This window comes from Zonotrichia leucophrys, chromosome 2, assembly GCF_028769735.1.
Source record: "Zonotrichia leucophrys gambelii isolate GWCS_2022_RI chromosome 2, RI_Zleu_2.0, whole genome shotgun sequence".
NCBI lineage: Eukaryota > Metazoa > Chordata > Aves > Passeriformes > Passerellidae > Zonotrichia > Zonotrichia leucophrys.
Genome location: NC_088171.1, coordinates 152346739 through 152361789, shown reverse-complemented (window position 1 = coordinate 152361789; position 15051 = coordinate 152346739). Strand labels below are relative to the sequence as shown.

The 15051-nt window shown below is 50.6% G+C and overlaps 2 protein-coding genes across 2 annotated transcripts; both read left to right on the top strand.

The window, feature by feature from the left end:
- Positions 1-2032: 2032 nt before the first annotated feature.
- LOC135442954 (feather beta keratin-like) lies at positions 2033-2350 on the top strand. The gene has a single exon (XM_064703224.1). It carries the CDS (start codon positions 2033-2035, stop codon positions 2348-2350), a length of 318 nt encoding a protein of 105 aa, XP_064559294.1.
- A 9850-nt stretch (positions 2351-12200) lies between these two features.
- LOC135442953 (feather beta keratin-like) lies at positions 12201-12512 on the top strand. The gene has a single exon (XM_064703223.1). It carries the CDS (start codon positions 12201-12203, stop codon positions 12510-12512), a length of 312 nt encoding a protein of 103 aa, XP_064559293.1.
- The last annotated feature ends 2539 nt before the right edge of the window (positions 12513-15051 follow it).

Genomic DNA, 15051 nt, shown 5'->3' with positions numbered 1-15051 from the left:
AGGAGGATTCCCAGCAGCATGGACAGTGCAGATTTGGATCACCCAGCACAGAGACTCCACCACCTCTTCCCCACTGTGACCACCTTCAGTTTGAAAAATTCTTTCGCTGCCCAAGGAATTCCATCTCATTTCCCTTTTGCCCTCCTGTCCTGCACATGGGCACTGCTGAGAACAGCCAGGATCCCTCACATCTTTCCATGCCAGCAGGAATTTGTACACACTGAAAACACCCCCATCCATCCTTGTTTTCTGGGAGTCCCTGCTTTCTCAGCCTCTCCTCCATGAAAGATCTTCCAGTCCCTTTAGAAGTATTCTGGCCCTGAACTGGACTTGCTTCACTGAGCCTACGGACTTCTTCCAACCATTTTCTGAAACCTATCTTGAACACTGGTGGCAGCTTTTGAAGTGAGGCTTGATAGAGACCTTGTGGTCCCTTTGTCCTCCACCAGCACCACAGGGTCCTGCACTGCAAAGTTCCTACTCAGCCTCTCAACCCCCAGCATGACCTGGGGTCCATTGCCATTCGTGCCTAGATGCAGAACTTCACATTTTCCCCTCCTGAAAGTCAGGAGATGCCTTTAACCCTCAGTCTCCAGTTTCCTCTGACTGGTGACACAACCAAGTGGTGCATCAGCCACTCCATTCAGCTGCCAACTTGCTGAGGGGACAACAGTCCCTCTGCCCACATCTTTCTTGAGGAGGTTGGACAGGGTTGGACTCATGGATACAACACTTGATCTCCTTCCCTTGACATTTTACTCCATCTGGACTTTGGGTCACTGATTAACAATCTCTGAGCCCAGCCCCTCCAACTGAACATCCCCAGTTCCTTCACCTGCTCCTCATGTGTCTTGTTCTCCTTTTCCTCCACCAGTTTTCATTTCCATGTGTAAGAGCCCAGCTCTGTGACCCCACAATGAGACTTTCCTGGGCTCAGGTAAGATGAGCACTATGGATGAGCCAACACAAAACTCTGGGGAGCATGGGAGGTCTCCTTAAATCACAGAAATCACTTTCTGATCACCCACATGAGAAGCCAGGCATATAGACAGGATTGGAGAGATGGAGGCAAGGAGAGGAAGGAGTGAAGGGAATGGAAGAGTAAAGGTGATCACAGCAAAACAGAGGCAAAGCCCAGACCAGCCTGACCAACCTCTGAGAGTCTGGGGCTCCTCTGCACAACACACCCACAAACCCAAAACCAGGAGTTCCATGGAATGACCTCACTGATGACACCCCAGCACTCCAAAGTATTACTCATCTCTTCAGTCCCCGCTGACAATTGCCATGTCATCAGCCTTTGGTTCCAAATACTCACACTTTAAAAGAGGAATGACCACGGTGGAAGCAGCAGTTCCTCATGCACAGCACAGCTGCAAAGTCCAGACCAGACTGACAGGGCTGGGAGGGAATGGGGCCCCTCTTCAGAACACATCCACAAACTAAACCACACAACTGCCACAAAATGACCTCACCGATGACACTCATTTTTTCAGAGGGGTTTGATGTATATTTTGGTTTCTCTAACACACAACCTCCATGCCAATGCTCCCAAATAATAACTCTCACTCTAAAGCTGCCGCCAAGGTCATATGGACATGGTCTCAAGAGAAGAACATGACACTGTAGAGTTGTGGGAAGGAAACCACATCCCACATCATGTCTCACCATGCTGTGACAGGCAAGACCTGCAGCCCACAAAATGCCCCAGGGTCCGGGGCCAAAGCTGTCCTGCCCCTCCAGGACCAGCATAAAAGTGGCCCAGTGCCTCTCTCCCTCACGCACGCCTCTTGACAACTTTTGCTCTGGTGCTGACAACCAGGTGAGCCTCAAAACCCTCATCCTCCTGCTCCTGCATCCCTGGCCACTCTCTTGCAGCCTGCTCAGTTCCAGCCCCAGCAGCCCTCCTACCGCCCCACAGCCCCACTACAGCCTCCACACTCCATCACTCTTCTAACATTCTGCCCCTTGCACCCTCACAGCCCTTTTTTGCCTCACCCTCTCTCTTCCAGGCACCCTCCACACCACACCCATGGCCTGCAACAGCCTCTGCAGCCCCTGCGGACCCACCCCGCTGGCCAACAGCTGCAACGAGCCCTGTGCCCTGCAATGCCAGGATTCCCGCGTCATCATCAACCCTTCCCCTGTGCTGGTCACCCTGCCAGGACCCATCATGACCTCCTTCCCCCAGAACACCGCCGTCGGATCCACCTCCTCCGCTGCTCTGGGCACTGAGCTCAATGCCCAGGGACAGCCCATCTCGGGCGGATTTGGTGGCTTTGGTGGCCTTGGCTACGGCCTGGGAGGCCTGGGCTGCTATGGCAGAAGGGGCTATGGAAACATCTGCTAAGGGCCCTCAGCACCACCCCTGACACAGGCAATTTGATACTCTGGTAACCGCTCCTGAGGGCAAAACCCCTCAGCTGATGGTTGTCCTACTTCTACCTCACATGATTGCTTCCACTTGTTTCTTTTGTCTTTTCAATCTTTTGCCTCAATAAAGTTCTCTTGCATCAGAGCCTGAGATGACTCCGCTTCTTTTTGTATTCCAATCCTCTCACACCCCCACACGGCACATTTTTAGGAATGAAAAGGCCATTGGGGTGGATGGAAAAGGGGAACAAAACCTTTCTTAGCAAATTGCTCACCACCAAGAAACACCAATACTGTTTTGGGAAGCAGGGACTGGGGCGGACACTTCCTAAAACATGACACAAGCCCACTCCCTGATACAACAAAGAATTTGACCAAATCACCTCCTGGGCATAGAACTGGAAGAGTCCCTCCGTGCCAGCACACACTTGACAAAATGTCTTCCCAGTAAGGCTCTTCAATCCTCACCACAAAAAAAGGAAAAAACATCATTCACTTGGGCACAAACTCTAGAGCAAAAGTGCTTCCACTCCACTGATCAAGCAGAGTCAAGGAACTGCGAGATTTCCAGCACAATGGACAGAGCAGTTCTGGATATCCCAGGACGCACCTCACCACCTCCTTCCATTTTCTCAGCGCTCTCACAATGAAAAATTCTTGCATTTGCCCACAGAATTGCATCCATTTTCATTTGTGCTCTCCCATTTTCCTTCACTGCTTAGAACACACAGGCTCCCTGGAGCTCATTCCCTGCCATAAGGGATTGACACTCCTGACACCCCCATCAATCCTTGTCTCCTGGGAATCTCAGCTCTCTCAGCTCTCCTCTAGGAAAGATTCTCCAGCTCTTTCAGGATCTTGCTTGTTCTCCACTCGTCTTCTTTCACAGTCCCACTGCTCCCATCGTTGCTGAGGATCATGAGCTGGGTCAGCCTCTTGGATACAACTCTTGACACACTTCCCTTGAGACTTGACTCCATCTGGACTTCATGCCACTGATCCCCAGCCTCTGGGACCAGCCTCTCAGCCACTGTCAGAGCACTCAATGCACTCTCTGGCAATCTGGGCTTGCTTGGATGATCTGGGAATGTAGAATGGGAAGGAGCATCCAGAGCTTCACAAAAGGGTTTGGATCCAACAGCAGCCACAGCTCTCTCCGCGTGCCCAGGCTGAGTCTCTGGCACAGGGCAGACACACAGCTCAGCCAAGCACCATTTCCTCAAGGGAAATCCTCCAAAAGAAATGGCCTCACCCATTGGCACTTGTCACAACTCAGGACCCCAAAGGCCTGGCTCACGCCTCACCTACTGCTGCTCTCATCTACCCTCTCCTCCCCTGCACAGCTGCCCACAACACCCATGGAATCCATTTCAGCTGGAAAGGCCGCTTGACATTCAGTCCAAATGTAAACCAAATTTGTGAATGCCACCAATCTCAGAAATATTTATTTCCTAGAACGCATAAATATAAAATGTCATCAAGTCCAACCATTCCAATATCACTTCCAAAGCCATTATGGAACATCCCCGAAGTCCAAATCTCAATGGCTTCTAAATTCCTCCAGCAAAGGTGACTAAACCACTGTCCTGGACAGTCATGAACAGGGCTTGAAACCTCTTCTTGTGAAGGAATTTTTCCTAATTTCAAACTCAACCTCCCCAGGGGCAACTTGACTCCATTCCCTCTTCTATCGCTGGATAAAAGAAAGACAAGACTAATGTCAAACTTTTTCTATCCAGGTTACACCAGAGGACACCAAGATCAATATTTTTCTGAAAATTGAACATCCTCAGTTCCCTCACCTGCTCCTCATTTTTCTTGTTCTTATCCTTCACCATTTTCCCTACTCTTGTGTAAGAGCCCAGCTCTGTAACCCCACAATGGGACCTTCCTGGGCCCAGGTAAGTTGAGAGCTATGGATGAACCAACACAAGGCTTTGGAGAGCATGGGAGGTATCCCTAAATCACAGGGAGCACTTTGCCATGTCCAAGAAAAAAGGTAAGGCATGGAGACAGGCCTGCAGACATGGATCAAAGTAGAGAGGGAGAGAATAGGATGAAAGATCCAGATCTATCACCCTGAGTACACAAGCAAATCCAAGACCATCCTAACAGAGATGGGAAGGAATGGGGCCCATCTCCACAAGACAGCCAGAAACAACAGCACTCCAGCATTGTGGAGCGACTTCATGGATGACACCTCACTGTCAAAAGCTTTGGTCATGTTTTTAGCCCTCCCTGAAAAACAACATCATCACCAAACTTTTGCCTTTATTAATCACATTTAAGTAGTCGCGCCAAGATGAGATGGACACGAACTCAAGAACTGGACATGGAATTGCAGATATGTGGGAAGGAAAACACTCCCCACCTCAAGACTCACCAGGCTGGGTCAGCAAAGTGCTGCTGCCTGAAAAATGCCCCAAGGCCATGGGACAAGGCTGTCCCGCCCCTCCAGAACCAGCATAAAAGCCAGCCCAGAGCATCTCTCACTCACACACTTCACGTGAAGCCTTCTCCTCCTGCACCTGCAGACTACAAGGTGAGACTCAAGCCCCTGACCCTCCTGATCCTGGACCCCCAATCCCCTCTTTCCAGTACGCTCAGCCCCAGCCTCAGCAGCTCTCACACCTCCCCACAGCCCCACTACAGCCTCCACACTCCATCACCCACCTGCATCACTGCCCCTCACACCCCCAAACCTGGTCTAACTTTACCCCTTCTCTTCCAGGCACCCTCCACACCACACCCATGGCCTGCTACAACCGCTGCAGTCCCTGCGGACCCACCCCGCTGGCCAACAGCTGCAACGAGCCCTGTGCCCTGCAATGCCAGGATTCCCGTGTCATCATCGACCCTTCCCCTGTGCTGGTCACCCTGCCAGGACCCATCATGACCTCCTTCCCCCAGAACACCGCCGTCGGATCCACCTCCTCCGCTGCTCTGGGCACTGAGCTCAATGCCCAGGGACAGCCCATCTCGGGCGGATTTGGCTTTGGCCTTGGCTACGGCCTGGGAGGCCTGGGCTGCTATGGCAGAAGGGGCTATGGCTCCATCTGCTAAGGGCCCTCAGCACCAGCCCTGACACCACCAGCTTGGGGCTCTGCCAACAGCTCCTGCAAGCAAAGCACCTTGGCTGATGGTCTCTCTACTTGCACCTCACACCTGACTTGTCAGCTTCTTCTTTCTCAGCATTCTTTCACTTCAATAAATTTTTCTTGCATGACAACCTGAGTTGCTTCCTGTTCTTTTTGAATTCCAATGGTCTCACACCCTCATCCTGTGCAATGCCAGCACTCAACCATTATGTTGGATGGAAAGGGAGCAAAGAATATTTCTTAGCAATAATGCCCTCAACCAGTAACAACCAACAGTGACATGGGAAACAGGGGACAGGGAGAGACCTTCCAGAACATGACACAAGGCCATCACCTCATCTACCAAACTCTTGGACAAAGCAATTCTCTCCTGGGTATTGATCTGTCAAAGTCACTCTAATCCAACATACACTTGAAAAATTCTCTTCCTAGCCACACTCTGAGTCCTCCCAGTGAACAAAACAACAAGAGCATCCACTGGGTCAGAAAATCTGGAGAGAACCTGCTCCAATCCCCCTTGCTGAAGTAGGCCCAGGAGGAGCAGGATTTCCAGGATTATGGCCAGTTCACTTTTGGACTTCCAAGAAGAGGTCTCTCTTACACTCTGGGACCATCCACACACACTGAAAATATCTTCCCTACTTTGCCTATGGTTTTCACTTTATTTTCTCTTCTACATATGACCCCTCTCTAATCATGTGTGCAGTGCTGAGAACAGCTGGGCTCCCACTCGCTGGCGACACCCCCTGCCCAGCCTTGTCTCCTCAGAGTCCCAGCTCTCGCAGTCTCTCCTCTAGCAAAGATTCTCCAGCCCTTGCAATATCTGCTGGCCCTAAGCCTCTCTTCATTCATTACCCACTTGTGCTTCTTCTCCTGTGGAGGCCAGAAATGTCCACACCTCTCCTCACAGGATCTCACCAGTGCTCTAAAGAGAGGCAGGGCCAGCTCTCACGATTTCATAGCAACAATTTCAGAAATCTGTCTTGGACACAGGTGATGTCCCACTGAAGTAATTCCCCACTGCAACTTTCTGGTCTCTGTTCTCCACCAGCACCACAGGGTCCTGCTCACAAAAGCCACTTTACAGACTCTCTGTCCAAACCATTATACAGAGTGAAGTGCAATTCCTGTCCAGATGCACTACTTGTAATTTCTTTTGCTTGAACTAGGGGTGATTTATTAACCCTTAGTCTTGAGGTCCTTCTGAGTGGTGGAACAGCCAAGTGTGGCCTCAGACACACCAACATCTGCTGGCTTGCTGAAGGGGCAACTCTCCCACTGCTGTCATGAAATGAAAAGTCCAGGCACTCACACCTGGCACACATGCAAAACCCAGACCAGCCTGATACACCTGGGATAGTTTGGGGCCCCTCTTTACAACACACACCAAAACCCAAATCATGAGTTCTATAGGCTCATCTCACTGATGGCAAACTTTGGTCGTGACTTCAACCCTTCAACCGTCAACAACAGCCTTTGGTTTCAAATACTCACATTTTAAAGGAGAAATGACTGTGGTGGAAGGGGCATCTCCCCATGCACTGCACAGGTGCAAAGGCCAGACCAGCCTGACGTGGCTGCAGTGGAATGGGGCACATATTCACAGCACAGACATAAACTAAAGCACAAAAGTGCCATAAAATTACCTCACTGATGACGCCCATATTATTCCTTGGGTTTTTGTTGTATATTTCGGTTTCTCTGACACGTCTCCCAAGCAAATCCTCCCAAATACCAACTCTCACTTAAAAGCTGTCACCAAGTTCAGAGGGACACAGCCTCAAGAGCATGGCATGACACTGAAGGATTTTGAGAAGGAAAACATTCCCTACGTCACCACTCGCAAGTCTATGCCACACAAAACTGATGTCAAAATTTCCCTTCAGGTACCTCCAGAGAGTCACAAAGTCAATCCTCTTTTTCTGAAAACTGAATGTCTGCAGTTCCTTCAAGGGCTCCTCAGGTCTTCTTATCTTTCACCAGTTTTCCTTTCTAAGTTTCACTCAGAGCTCCGTAACAGGACCCCACAGTGGGAGCTTGCTGGGCCCACTTCAGATGAGAGCTACAGGAGGAACAAACACAAGAAGACATTGGACAGCAGGGGAAGTGTCACAGGGATTGGTCTCCCATATCCAGCAGGAAAGGCCTGGAATATAGACAGGTTTATAATGTTGGCAATGGAACAGGGAGGGAGAGAATGGGATGGAGGGGACACACATCATTCCCAGAAGAGCTGCAAAGCCCAGATGAGCCTGACGTGGCTGTGGAGGAATGAGGATGCTCTCAACAAGACACCCAAAAACCACAGCACACATTGGGTGACATCACTGTTGACACCCCACTGTCCAAAGATCTGGTCACGTCCACAGCCCTCCACCAAAAACAGCTTCATCAACAGCCCTTGGTCTCTAATACCTGTATTTAAAAGCTGCTGACAAGGTCAGATGGACAAAGACTCAAAAGAAACACATGACACTGCAGAGTTGTGAGATGGAAAACACTCCCCACCTCAGGACTCATCACTCTGAGACAACCAGGAACTGTGGCCTGCAAAATGCCCCAAGGCCATGGGACAAGGCTGTCCCACCCCTCCAGAACCAGCATAAAAGCCGGCCCAGAGCCTCTCTCCCTCACACACTTCTTTTCACGTCTTCTCCTCCTACACCTGCAGACTACCAGGTGAGTCTCAAGCCCTAACCCTCCTGCTCCTGCACCCCTGGACCCTCTCTTCCAGCACACTCTGCCCCAGTCTCTGCAGCCCTCACACCTCCCCACAGCCACACAACACCTTCCACATGCTCTTGCCCTTCTAACAATTCACACCTCTTGCTCCCCCAAACCTGCCCTGCCTCACCCCTCTCTCTTCCAGGCACCCTCCACACCACACCCATGGCCTGCTACAACCGCTGCAGTCCCTGCGGACCCACCCCGCTGGCCAACAGCTGCAACGAGCCCTGTGCCCTGCAATGCCAGGATTCCCGCGTCATCATCAACCCTTCCCCTGTGCTGGTCACCCTGCCAGGACCCATCATGACCTCCTTCCCCCAGAACACCGCCGTCGGATCCACCTCCTCCGCTGCTCTGGGCACTGAGCTCAATGCCCAGGGACAGCCCATCTCGGGCGGATTTGGCTTTGGCCTTGGCTACGGCCTGGGAGGCCTGGGCTGCTATGGCAGAAGGGGCTATGGCTCCATCTGCTAAGGGCCCTCAGCACCACCCCTGACACCACCAGCTCTTCCCTCTGCTAACAGCTCCTGCAAGCAAAGCATCTGGGCTGATGGCATCTCCACTTCCACCTCATACCTGATTCCTTCAGCTTCTTCTTTCTCAGTATTCTTTCAATTCAATAAATTTTTCTTGCATCATAACCTGAGTTGCTTCCTGTTCTTTTTTAATTCCATTGGTCTCACACCCTCACCCTGTGCAATGCCAGCACTCAAATATTATGCTGGATGGAAAGGGAGCTGTCCTGGTTTAGGGCAAATTTTTTAAAGAATCTGCAAAGGAGGGCCCCTCCAGAAAGCAAAACCCACACGGCCCCTCCCCCCAACTGGTTCGGGAAGAATTCCTTGGAGAGAAGTGGAAAGAACCTGTTTATTTGACAGACACAGCACCCCCCCAGCACACAAAATGAACAATACTAGATGACACCACTCTGAGAAAGATGACAAAATCAGAAAGTCTCTTTCGGGGGTGGTTGCTCTGTTCTCAGTCCCTCCGGCGCTGGGGCAGCTGCTGCAGCCAAACGGTGCAAACCTTCGGTGTTCCCGGGTCCCAGTCTGGAGCAGGTTCGAGATGGTCACAGAAACAGGAGAGGAGAAACATTCCAGGAAGGAATGTGGACTGTTTGGCTAGAACTAGCTAATAAGCAGAGGCCAAAGCAGAGCAGAAGCGAAAGCAGAAAAGAGAGCAAGCAAAGCAGCAAGCTGAAAGCAAGAAGTGAAAAACAGCCCCATGTACTGCTCGTCTCCGTGTCCCTGATAAGAGAAACCCAAAAAAAACTTCCACTCTTCAGAGCCGGTCTTAAAGGCACAGAACAGACAAATGGGGATACAAGCATCATAACGTCACCCCAGGAGAGGAGCAAAGAACGTTTCTTAGAAAATATGTTCCCATCAGGAGAAACCAACTCTGACATGGGAAACAGGGGAGAGGGGAGACCTCCCAGATCATGACACAAGGCCTTCACCTCATCTACCAAAGGCTTGCACACAACAATTCTCTCCTGGGCACTGCCCTGCCAAAGTCACTGTAATCCAGCATTCACTAGAAAAATTCCCTTCACAGCAACACTTGAGTCCTCCCAGTGAACAGAGAAACAAGAACATCCACTTGGGCAGGAACTCCAGTGTGCAAATGCTTCCATGTCCCTTCCTCAAGCAGGCCCAGAGCAGGAGGATTTCCAGGATTATGGCCAGCTCAGTTTTGAACCTCCAAGAAGAGGGAACCTATTGTCACTTATACTCTGGGACCATCCACACAGACTGAAAAAATCTTGCTTCCTTTGCCCATGGAATTCCATCTGTTTTCAATTGTGCATGTGCCCCCTTTCCCTTCATCTGTGCAGTGCTGAGAACAGGTGGGCTCCCACACACTGGTGACAGCCCCCTGCCCAGCCTTGTCTCCTCAGAGTCCCAGCTCTCAGTCTCTCCTATAGCAAGGATTCCTCAGCCCCTGCACCATCTGCTGGCCCTCAACATCTTTTCATTCACTTTGCCCTTGTGCTTTGTCTCCTGTGGAAGCCAGAACCATCCACACCATTCTTCACGGGATCTCCCCAGTGCTCTAAAGAGAGGAAAGGCCACCTCTCACAACTTCATGGCAATAATTTCCTGAAATCTGTCTTGGACACGGGCAACGCCCCACTAAAGTAACTCCCCACTGCAACCTGCTGGCTTGTGTTCTTGATCAGCACCACAGGGTCCTGCTCACAAAAGCCATTTTCACACTCTCTGCCCACAGCATTTCCCAGGGCCCAGTGCAATTCCTGTCCAGATGGAGAACTTCACATATTCTGCTCTTGAAATGCAGGACATTCCTTTAACCCTTAGTCTTAAGTTCCTTCTGACTTGTGGAATAACCAAGTGGGGGTTTTGACTCTCCATCATCTGCCAGCTCACTGAGGAGACAACTCAACTCTCCAACTGCCCACATGCAATGGAAGAATCCAGGCACTCACACCTGGCACAGATGCAAAGCCCAGACCAGCCTGACACACCTGGGATAGTTTGTGGCCCCTCTTCACAACACACACAAAAACCCAAACCCATGAGTTCCATGGGATGACTTTGCTGATAACAACCCACCTCTGCAAATCTTGGTCACATCTTCAGTCTCTTTTACACACACCATCAACACTTTAAAGGAGGAATGACTGTGATGGAAAGGGGCAGCTCCTCATGCAAAGCACAGCTGCAAAGGCCACACCAGTCTGACATGGCTGTGGTGAAACAGGGCCCATATTCACAGCACTCACACAAAGTAAACAACACGAGTGCCACAGAATGGCCTCACTGATGACACCCATATTATTTCTAGGCTTTTGTTGTGTATTCTGGTTTCTCTGACACACATCTTGCAAAAAAATCCTCCCAAATTCCAACTCACTTAAAAGCTGCTGCCAAGGTCAGATGGAAAAGGCCTCAAGAGCAGGACCTGACACTAACGGATTATGGGAAAGAAAACACTTCTCACATCATAACGTGCAAGTCGATGCCAGGCAAGACCAAAATTTTCCTTCTAGTACCTCTAGAGAGTAACAAGGTCAACCATATTTTTCTGAAAAGTGAAAGCCTGTAGTTCCTACAACTGCTCCTCACATCTTCTACTTATCCTTCACCAGGTTTCCTTTCCAGCTTTCACACAGAGCCCAGCAATGGGACACCAGAGTGTGAACTTGTTGGACACTGAGAAGACAAGTACTACAGGAAGAATGAACAAAAGACATTGGACAGCAGCAGAGGGATCACAGGGCTTGTTCTCCCATATCCAGCAGGAAAGGCTTGGCCTATAGACACTTTTAGAATGTTGGCAAGGGTACAGGGAGGAAGAGAATGGGATGGAAGGGGACACCTGTCACCCCCAGAAGAGTTGCAAAGCCGAGATGAAGGTGACATGCGTGTGGGGGAATGAGGACCTGCTCCACAAGACACCACAAACCACAGCACACCAAGGCCAGGGGGTTGACTTCACTGTTAACACCCCAATGTCCTAAGCTCTGGTCACGTCCACAGTCCTCCACAAAAAACATTTTCATCAACAAACATTGGTCTCTACTACTTACATTTAAAAACTGCGGCCAATGCCAGATGGACATTGAGGCAAAAGTAGGACATGACACAGCAGAGTTGTGGGATGCAAAACACTCCCCACCTGAGGACTCACCACTCTGAGCCAACCAGGAACTGTGGCCTGCCAAATGCCCCAAGGCCATGGGACAAGGCTGTCCCGCCCATCCAGAACCAGCATAAAAGCCAGCTCAGAGCCTCTCTCCCTCACACACTTCTCCTCAAGCCTTCTCCTCCCACGACTGCCAACAACAAGGTAAGCCTTAAGCCTGCCTCCTCCTGCTCCTGACACCCCTGGCCTTCTCTTCCAGCACACTCAGCCTCTGCAGCCCTCACACCTCCCCACAGACCCACTACAGCCTCCTTTACCACACTTTGCTCCCCCATCCCCCTGCCCTGCCTCACCCCTGACTCTCTTCCAGGCACTCTCCACACCACACCCATGGCCTGCTACAACCGCTGCAGCCCCTGCGGACCCACCCCGCTGGCCAACAGCTGCAACGAGCCCTGTGCCCTGCAATGCCAGGATTCCCGCGTCATCATCAACCCTTCCCCTGTGCTGGTCACCCTGCCAGGACCCATCATGAGCTCCTTCCCCCAGAACACCGCCGTCGGATCCACCTCCTCCGCTGCTCTGGGCACTGAGCTCAATGCCCAGGGACAGCCCATCTCGGGCGGATTTGGCTTTGGCCTTGGCTACGGCCTGGGAGGCCTGGGCTGCTATGGCAGAAAGGGCTATGGCTCCATCTGCTAAGGGCCCTCAGCACCACCCTTGACATCACCAGCTCTGCCCTCTGCCAACAGTTCCTGCAAGCAAAGCACCTCGGCTGATGGCGTCTCCACTTCCACCTCATACCTGATTCCTTCTGCTTCTTCTTTCTCAAAATTCTTTCAATTCAATAAATTTTTCTTGCATCACAACCTGAGTTGTTATTTTTGAATTCCCTTGCTCTCACATCCTCACCCTGTTCAATGCCCACACTCAACCATTTCGTGGGATGGAAAGGGAGCAAAGAACATTTCTTAGAAAATATGTTCCCATCAGGAGAAACAAACGCTGACATGGGAAACAGAGGAGAGGAGGGACCTTCCAGATCATGACACAAGGCCTTCACCTCATCTACCAAAGATTTGGACACAACAATTCTTTACTGGGCACTGCCCTGCCAAAGTCACTGTAATCCAGCATTCACTAGAAAAATTCCCTTCACAGCAACACTTGAGTCCTCCCAGTGAACAGAGAAACAAGAACATCCACTTGGGCAGGAACTCCAGAGTGCAAATTCTTCCATCTCCCCTCCTCAAGCAGGCCAAAGCATGAGAAGGATTTCCAGGATTATGGCCAGCTCAGTTATGGACCTCCAAGAAGTCGGACTCCATTGTCTCTTACATTCTGGGACCATCCACACACACTGAAAAATGCTTTTTTCCTTTGCCCATGGAATTCCATCTATTATCACTCGTGCACATGCCCCCTTTCCTGTGTGCAGTGCTGAGAACACATGAGCTCCCACACACTGGGGACACCTCCCTGCCCATCCTTGTCTCCTCAGAGTCCCAGATCTCTCAGTCTCTCTTCTAGCAAGGATCCATCAGGCCCGTAAGTATCTTCTGTCCCTCAACTGGTCTTCATCCACTACCCCCTTGTGCTTCTTCAACTCTGGAGGGAAGAACTGTCCACACCACCTTGCACTGGATCTCACCAGTGCCCTAAAGAGAGGAAGGGCCATCATCTCAGACTTTCATGGCAACAATTTCCTGAAAACTGTCTTGGGCACAGGTAACACCCCACTGAAGTAATTACCCCTTACAACCTTCTGGTCTGTGTTCCTCCTTCATTTGCCCATGGAACTCCATCTATTTTCACTCATGCACAGACTCCCTTTCCCTTCATGTGTAAAGTGCTGAGAACAGCTGAGCTCCCACTCGCTGGTGACACATCCCAGCCTTGACTCCTCAAAGTCCCAGCCCTCTAAGCCTCTCCTCTAGCACAGATTCTCCAGCCCCTGAACTATCTGCTGGCCCTCAACCTCTTTTCATTCACTTCCCCCTTATACTCTGTCCCCTACGGAGGCCAGAACTGTCCACACCACTCCTCACAGGATATTTCCAGTGCTCTAAAGAGAAGAAGGGCCACCTCCCCAACTTCATGGCAATAATTTTCTGAAATCTGTCTTGGACACAGGTGATGCCCCACTGATATAATTCCCCATCGCAACCTGCTGATCACTCTGTTCTGAATCAGCACCACAGGGTCCTGCTCACAAAAGCCACTTTTCACACTCTCTGCCCACAGCATGAGCCAGTGTCAAGTGCAATTCCTGACAAGATGCAGAACTTCTCATTTCCCTTGTTTGAAACTTGGGAGATTCCTTTAACCCTTAGTCTTAAGGTCCTTCTGAATGGTGGAACAGACAAGTGGGACCTCAGCCATTCATCACCTGCCAACTCGCTGAAGGGGCAACTCTCCCACTGCTGACATAGAATGAAAAAGTCCAGGCACTCACACCTGGCACAGATGCAAAGCCCAGACCAGCCTGACACACCTGGGATAGTTTGGTGCCTGCTAAATAACACATCCATAAACCCAAAACCATGAGTTCCCCAGGGTGACTTCACTCATTAAACCCTATCTCTGCAAATCTTGGTCACGTCTTCAGTCCCCTTTGACACGGAGACCATCAACACCAGCCTTTGGATTCAAATACTCACACTTTAAAGGATGTGATTGTAGGGGCAGCTCCTCATGCACAGCACGGGTGCAAAGGCCACACCAGCCTGACATGGCTGCAATGAAATAGGGCCCCTCTTCATAACACATTCACAATCTAAAGGACAAAAGTGCCATAAAATGCCCTCACTGATGACACCCATATTTTTCTTAGGCTTTTGTTGTATATTCTGGTTTCTCAGACACACATCTTCCAAGCAAACCATCCCAAATATCTACACACTTAAAACCTGACACCATGGTCAGATGGACGCAGCCTCAAGAGCAGAACATGAGAATGAAGGATTGTGGGAAGGAAAACATTCCCCACATCAAGACTAAAATGTCCATGCCAGACAACCTGATGTTAAAAATTTCGGTTAAGTACCTCTTGAGCGTAATGAGGTCAATCCTGGCCGTTTCAAAAATAAAAGTCCACAGTTCCTTCAACTGCACCTCAAAACTACTTATCCTGCACCAGTTTTCCTTTCTAGGTTTCACTCACAGCCCAGACATGGGACTCCACAGTGTGACCTTGCTGAGCCCAGTTGAGGTGAGCACTATGGGATGACCCAACACAAGA